The sequence below is a fragment of the Acanthisitta chloris genome, unplaced genomic scaffold (genome assembly GCF_000695815.1).
Source record: "Acanthisitta chloris isolate BGI_N310 unplaced genomic scaffold, ASM69581v1 scaffold39882, whole genome shotgun sequence".
In the NCBI taxonomy this organism is placed as follows: Eukaryota; Metazoa; Chordata; class Aves; order Passeriformes; family Acanthisittidae; genus Acanthisitta; species Acanthisitta chloris.
In genome coordinates, this window is record NW_008662909.1 from 16463 (window position 1) to 24675 (window position 8213).

The following is an 8213-nucleotide window of genomic DNA, read 5'->3' on the forward strand; positions in this document are numbered from 1 at the left end:
TGCAACCCAAATCAGTCAGATGTCAAGGGCAATAAAACTCTAAGCACTAAACCCCGGGGAACAGTCCCAGATAGCAGAGACTCCCAAGGACAAAAAGATTCCAAGCAAAAGGCTCTTCACAGGGCATTTCTGGAGAAAACGATCCCTTATATTCCTGTATCTCAGTTTTCCCTAGTTACACACAGTAAGTAAAGTAAGCAGATTTGGTCTGACAAACATATGAAATTCAGAGTTTCAGTGAATGTAATGTTAAGGTGCGTACTGTAGCTGGTGTGCGAGAAAGTCAGACTTGTGTACCCTTGGAGAGAAAAGGCTTAGGCTCTTTGTCATGGCAAGTCTCATCCCTAAAGCAAAATTTGTGCATCGTCCTAAATCTGTAATCTTAACTGTCTCAAATGGATTCTGAGGGGATCTGCCAAGTCCTTATCTAATTTCACCTCTGTTCAGCTACCGGTGCAAATGAACTGTCACAGCAGAGGAAACTTGAGCCCCTAGAGCTGTACCACAGTGTGTGAGTTTTGAAGTGATACCTCCTGACTTTGCTTCTCAGCAGCACTACCCTGGGCTGCCCACTGCTCTGGCCCACAAAAGACACACAAGCAAACCTGCACAAACTGACTCCATTACAGCTCCTCCTAAAACCAGAAGGGAAACCTGTGCTTTCCCTCCACTTGTGGCACTGCTTGAAAACAAAACCAAAAAAAAACCCCAAACCAAACAAATTGAAGCCCAGCATCCTCATCTCAGCCCCAAACATATCACATTCAAATTCAGTAGGGTATTAATATGTCCTGTGAAAATGTGTAAGTGTTCTTAGTCAGAATCAATCTCAAAATTTACATAGACCATCCTCCTCCCTTTTGTCAGTCAAATACAATGCTTTGGTAATCTAACTCCTGGCTATAACTCATATATACATACACATGAATTGTACACACTCCTCACCTTTTTTTGTTTGTTTGTGGTTTTTTTTGTTACACTCTGCAGGAAGCCATCGGGAACACACAATTCTCTTCTCTCCCAAAAGAATAACCTTACTGCAGGGGCCTCTCCAGTCCAAAATGTTTAGGAATCCAATACACAACAATCTTGCAGAAATCAGCTGCCAGATTTATTATTCTACCTGAAAACCCCAAACCAACAAAACAAAAAAACCCAACCCCAAACAAACAAAAAACTGGAATAAAACCCGACTTTAAATAAACCTCTTAGGTACATTTTAAAAAGGGTTAATCATTTCAGTGAAAGACTTTTACATCTTCTGCTGAGAGATCATGCAATGTTGGTCTGACTGCTTGTTTTGTTCAGTGAGTCACTACCGTATACAGATATATATATATTTCTTCTTAAATAATACACATTTGATGCATTTTTCAAAATCTTTTTTTCTTCTTTTATGTCCAACCCCTTTCCCAGACATACACATCCTGCCACAGGCAAGAGGTGCTCCGTGCTGACATTAAAGAACCAAAACCAATCCAAGGACTTTTCATCAAAGCATGTTTCATTTGAACCTTATTTCAATGGAAACCACATTTCTTAAAACAATATTAGTCAACCTTTTCCCCTTCTTTTTTGCTATTTCTGCAATTTTAGACTTCTCTTTCTGGGTTGATCACCAAATTTTTAAGTGCCATTGAGACTTACGGATGACAGAATTAGGTGACATATTAAGGCATATATACATTCTCATAAAATATGTTCTCTTACGGATCTGAGTAAATTAAATACCAGCCCAAATGTTTTTTATGCACCTGTGGTTTCTAGTGACCACTACTTCTTTACTTTTGATTAACTGCATCTTAAAATATTGATAACTTAAGTAGTGTCTTAACTGACAAAGGATGGAAGATTAACCCACCACCTAGGATTGTCTTTGAAATCCATACATTGAAATTTATTCTTATTGTTTTATGGTTCTGTATTCATTTTCCTCCCACTTCTTGGCAATATAGGAAAATGAGGTACTTCATATAACACCTATTTAAATTTTACTGGGCAGAAAAAGAAATCCAGATCTTACCCCCTCTCCCTCTCTTGAAACGATGAGTTATTGTATTTCAAAAAAGGTGCTCATAAATATGTAAAACTTGGGGGGGTTGTCAGGGCTTGTTTTGCCTGTTTGTTTTACCTACAGAATAGCATGTGTGGCTTGTGTTCAAGATTACCCCTCTCAAAAAAATAAAACAATTTGAAAAAATAAGAAAACAACAAAAAAAAAAACCCTCAAAATTTAAATTGTCTTCCGAGCGCAACAAAAAAAAACCCCTCAAAATTTAAATTGTCTTCCGAGCACATCAGATCACATTTACATTTAGTGTCCAAAACAAGTTGATTGGTAACACCAGTGCCAGCACTACAACGTCATACAGCAACTTCATGGTATTCTTTGACAGTTCGTCTCCGTCCCACCGAAGATTACAAAAGGTTCTGCAGAGCTTTCCTTAGCAAGCTGAAGCTTACTAGTCATTTTGGATGCGCATAAAAGCTGCTTATAGCACAGCTATGGCGTAAGCTATTTTTTAAGCAATAAATGGTTCAAGTCATCTATTTTGTCCTGAAATGCTACCTGTAGTTACAGCATTGCTTATAAATGGTCATAGTAAATTCAGCATCAAAGAGAATATTACAGAAAAAGACAGCAGCAGAAGCATTAGCATTATCTAGTATTTATATATGTTATCAACATAACACAGCAGTAAAAGGTTTAAATGCATATTAATGGGTACCGTGTCTAAAAATTACTAAAGTACCTATTTAGTGTATTGGATATTTTTCTCAAGGAGTGCTTGCTGTGTCTAAACAGCATAATTAGATATGTGACTTAGTACAGTTAATTCCTATTGATTAAATAACTTATTTATGTACCAAAGGAAATGGAAGTATACAAAGTGTTTTCTCCCTCCTGATCATGATCCTGTATTTAATGCTGACATGATCATCAGAAAGCCTACCACATGTAATTATTACCCTCAAATGGATCTTGAAAAGTCTAAGCCATAGCATGGGCCATACATGTAGAGAAATGTGGCACCAGATACGGCATGCAACTTGCAGTCTGAAGTCAGGGATTTTGCTGCTTCGTCACTGTACTTATGGCCACTCTGTCATTAAACAGGATTTTTTTAAAGTCCATACCTCAAAAAAAAATAAATAGGGAAAACTCTCAAGATATCTGGTTGTTCTCAGAGGCAAGGTACAAGGTCTGCCACTGCAAGCTTCTAAATTAAATGCTGTGGTATATGCTTTGCTTCTCTTTCATAACTGCAGAAAGAGAATTAAGGATGGCTAGAAACAAATGCCCTAGGCATGCTGTGCTGATATCATCATCAAGTGGTTATTTTGCACAATGAGAATTAACTGTACTACGGATACCCAGAGAAAATGTACAATATCTTATGCTGATATGAAACAAAACAGACATAGCTTTTTTTTTGTACTTAAAACCTGTATGTTCCCTTCCCAAACTTAAGTAAAAAGCAAACCCACCCTTTTCCTCCTGTTACACAGAATAACGTTTAGGTTCCAACCCTCCCCTTTCAAATAAAGTGCGCTGTCCATGGCAGACCATAGGAGTAATGCAACAGGAAAAGCCCCTTTTAGTATACTATTTAAAAAACAAACTGGAGTCGATTCAGCTTTCCTCTGGGTCTTGTGAAAGAGGAGAAGCTTAAGGGAGGGGAAAAACATCCCCTTCACTGTCACTGTTGTTAATAGACATAGCCTTCATTATAGGGGTGGGTGTTGCAGCAGCCACCGTCCTGCATGTAGACCATGCTCTCATCAAAGTGGGACAGAGGCACAGTGTCCTCCTCATTGATGTGGCGCTCCATGTCAGTCTTCAGTAAGGGACGCTGGTTGTCTGGGAAAGCCATGGAGAAAAGCGCTTCAGGGTCGCAAACAAACTTGTAGACATATCTTTCTCCAGCCACCTTAAGACAACAGAAGAGAAAAAAGGTCCAATGTAAGGTCTCGTATTTTGCAACTTTGAAAGTCTTGTGAAGAACTCACCTTTGTTACACAATTAAAAATGTGACAGCAGAACTAGTAAGGCAATGACCTAGCAAAGACAAGAGAGACCTGCCAAAGCAGACTGTGCAGAATGTTCTTGATTTTGCCACATGTGACATCCTGTTGGAAGATGAACTAGGTAGTCTACTTCTAAACATTTGTTTGCAATCATTTCCTATACTTAACCACAAATGGAACTGTTCTTATTGGAAAATGTAAACAAATTGTCACTACAGTGGCAAAATAAAATTACACACTCTGTGTGCAAAGTGGAAAAAAGAATCACATTGCATGATAGAGATCTGGATTTCACTTTACATAGATTGATTCATACTTACGTATAAAAGCACTTAAGTTATAGTGCATGCTGATTGCATAGGGACAGCGTAAGCAAATACGTAGGTTAATATGTACTCAGCAATTGCTCATGCAAAGCTGGGATATTTGGATTTGCTTATGGAGGGGCAGTTTCTCCACAGCTCCTGAAGTTTTCCCTTAATCAGAAACAGCACTAAATGTTTGTGCTTCATTTTCTTAAAAGCTAAAGAATGATCAAAAACCAGAAGTCAATATTGTGTCTTCTCAAGCACTTTATTTAAAAAATTGTGCTTAAAAATATGAACTATGTTGCATGCTCACAATGTATTAAAATAATTTAAAAGTAGTTATATTGTCTACTTCTTGCAACTCCACCTACCATGGCACTGAAGTGAGTGAATGAAGGTAGCACAAGTGTTGCAAACTTAACAACTCTATGCTTATGGGTGTAAAATAGTTTGAAGCACCTCCGTAAAATATCAGCTTATGTATTCTACAAATAGAATTTGGTAGAGGCTATATCTGCAGTAGAATTTTTTACATCAAATTAATGTCAGCAAATTTGACAGACTATAGGCTGCATTCACAAATCAGGCTTTTGCATAACCTGCTAAATTGCTTAACTTAAAACAAAAGAGGGAAAATGTGCATGCAAACTTTGCAGTAAAGAAACCTGCTATGAATCTACAACTCCCATTAGTTTTTAGCATACACAAACCGGCCAGATATGGTGATCCCAGGACAAACCTCAAACTGCTATGTCAGAAAAATGTTTACAAGCTAGATTTAAAAATGCGTGCTAAATACATTCTTGTAGATAATAAAGTAGTAGTTTAAGAGGTAGCAAGCTAGCAATCAGAAGTACTTGTAAATTTTCCATATGAAATGGATGTGTGGGTTGGGGCAGTGTTATCAGCCTTCTGGTATTCCCATCACCACCTTTTCAACTTGCTTCACTCTGCTACTTTTCCTTGCCTCTCTGTTGCCTTTGAACTGTGCTGGCAGCACACTCGCCTATGCAGCTGAGCTGTAACCTGCAACAAGGAACTCCTATGCCAGAAGCACCAGCCAGCGAAACCAAGTGTTTCTGCTTCTCCCCAATCAGACACAGTTTCCAGTCCACTTTACAAAAGACTCAATGCACAGTTACATGACACACAACAATGAACTTGGTGTTCTGCTACTGAAGAACCAGAAGCCAATACTAGCCCAGATGGTTGCCCAAGATGACTCCTGGACAATGAAAAGGACTGCACTACAATAATCCTGTAATCTAAGCAATAGAACTTTTAAGACCTACTGGAAAAGTTGCCCACTACTTTGAGCTGAGAGCATTGTTTCCATACACAGAATTGGCAAATGTCAGGTGTAAACATGTTAATCATCACAGGTCACAAAACTAAGGTAAAAAGACATGGAATAAGTTTTACAGCACAAAGTGCTCATCATGATCTTTGAGCACACCTGCCAGTTTTGTAGATACAGCAGGCAAGTCACTCCTATTGATTTCTCAGTCAATCTACATAGCACTACATAGCAAGATTTAAAAATATACACGTAAATCAGCAAGCCATGGCAGAAGGATGGGTTGAATACTGTCAGCAAGACCAGACTGTAATATATAAATTATTGTTAAATATTTCTCCTAAGTCAGTCTATTATAAAATATTAAATTCCACTTAAAATCAGTACTACTCCAACACTACTAGTAAAAATATTAAAGTATTTGGTATGTTAATAGGTATAATTTTTCTCCCCTATCTTGCACTTACTAAAGTACCCAAGCACTGAGTAGCTAATTTAGATCTGCAAAACATTAATCATACTGTACTCTACTGTTTGCCTTTTCCCAGGTGCCAGGAAGCTCTTTTGGATATTTTTGAATGTTACCTCTTCCCTATAATCATGATATGCATTGTGTGAACTAAAACCACAGACATTTTTTACATAGGAAAAAAAATTCTTAATACATATGCTGGACCTGGTAAGTCAAAAAGCTTAGTGTTTGCCTAAATTGATGAAAAAACTACCTAATCCATACAGTTACAAGTACTGTTTGTAAACTGCCTTATGGATTAACTTGCAAGACTCTGATGAAATTTTAATACAAATCAGTTACTCACCTTTTGCATGATTCCCTTCTCATAGTAATAGCGAAGCGATCGGCTAAGTTTATCATAGTTCATAGCTGGCCTATTTTTCTGAATCCCCCAGCGACGTGCCACCTGTCACAAAAATGGATTAGCATTGATTTGTTAAATGCATTTAACAAGCAGACCTTATCATCAGATACTTTATTTGGGGATGCAGGAGGAAGAATCCTGAGGTGCAACAAATATGAGGAAAAGGTTGCCATGACCTGCATTTCCCATGTACTACTGTGATTTTTAATTGGACACACTTCATTAAACTTGAAACAGACTCACTTATTTGAAAATGTGGTATAGGGTTAGGGTTTTTCTTTGGTCTTTTTTTTTAAAAAAAAAAACATAAAGAAAACCACTGAAAAAATAAAGCTATACAAAAAGATGACAGAAAAAAATATTTATCAAGTTCCACCAGCAAACTTTTTTACAAAATATGAAAACTTTTCTTTAGTTTGACACTATGGATAATTGTACTCTTCCTCTCTTTTCCTTGCTGTCAGAAGACTAAGTTATATTAAACACACATGCATACACACTTAGTTCATGAACTAATACAGACTGTACATGGAATGACAGCAATGTTGAGATTATTAGGAGATGCGAGTCAAAAGCCAACTCCCAGTCTTAAACATTGCTTCAGCAAAGTAAATGAATTATCTGAGAAGGCAGAGTAATGGCTTGGAAGAACTATACAGTGGTATGAAGAATGGGACAGAAATTTTGTAGTTGCAGTTGTATAACTTCTCTTAAAAAATAACAATAAAAAGGGAATTGCAAATAACTCATGAAGCCATTCCATAGAGAACAATATGCCTTCTGCTCTGACTTATGATTTCTACTTGCCTGTATGCTTCCTGTTTTATTGCTAAAGATGGTTCTGGACAAAAAGAAATTTTGTTTAAAGAGCTTAATTTCTTTTTTTCCCACTTGAAATTATGATCGGCTGTTGGTGACATTTCCATTACTGTCTGCAAAAATGACTATCATGTCACCAGAGGTGAAAAAAAGCCAGAGCTGATGAACTCTTTAAAGCACATTTTATAAAGATGTTTGAGAGGTGCACATGCAAACAGCCCTGTAAAGGGAGAGAGGAGCCAAGCACCGAGCCAAGCAGCTTCTCTGCAGACTGCTCTACAAAACTTTCCCATAGGTGTCTGGAGCTTTTTGATACAACCCACAGACAAAATGCAGCACTGAGAATTGAAGAGGACTAAATAAAAACAGTAAAATCCACGACTTTGATCTCCATCTGGACAACAATTTTGAAAGTTTCTTTTGAAAGCATTATTTCCTTTCACTGGTGCAGATTTTCAGGCTTTTGTAAATTATCACGGCTCTGCTAACTTTAGCTATTCTATAGTTGTATTAAAACACACCTCCAATCATATGAATTTATTCCAGCTGCAGATTTGGCCTAGATGTATAACCATGACTTGCCTATTCATCTTTGTTAAACATGACCCCACATCACTCTGCGTTTATTCCTTCCAAGTTTTTTTCTGAATTAATCAGAGTCCTACAAGTACCCAACATAACAGGCTTGAAAAATAAATACACAGCAAAGAAACTACAACAAAGTAATGGTTAAGAATATGCTACATTGTGTGGTATTCTGACACTCCTAAACAAGTAAGCAGGTCCAGTCTCGTAAGAGACTCTTCCCGTCCCAGAACTGCATAGCATTTACCAAGTCTTGCTCTGTGGAAGGGATTCAGCCTTCTACCTTTCTCCCTGTCT

General features: G+C 37.6%; 1 protein-coding gene across 6 annotated transcripts in view; it reads right to left on the bottom strand.

Annotated features, from left to right (window-relative positions):
- Window positions 1–2262: 2262 nt before the first annotated feature.
- The window catches only part of ETV1 (ets variant 1), a 65078-nt gene continuing 59127 nt past the window's right edge, over window positions 2263–8213 (bottom strand). For all 6 annotated transcript variants that reach the window (XM_009070775.1, XM_009070776.1, XM_009070773.1 and 3 more), the window contains 2 exons: window positions 6453–6554; window positions 2263–3932 (listed from right to left, as the gene is read on the bottom strand). In XM_009070775.1, the coding sequence (XP_009069023.1) occupies window positions 3711–3932; window positions 6453–6554 (324 nt within the window). In that variant the 3' untranslated portion in view covers window positions 2263–3710. The remainder of the gene's footprint in view (window positions 3933–6452; window positions 6555–8213) is intronic.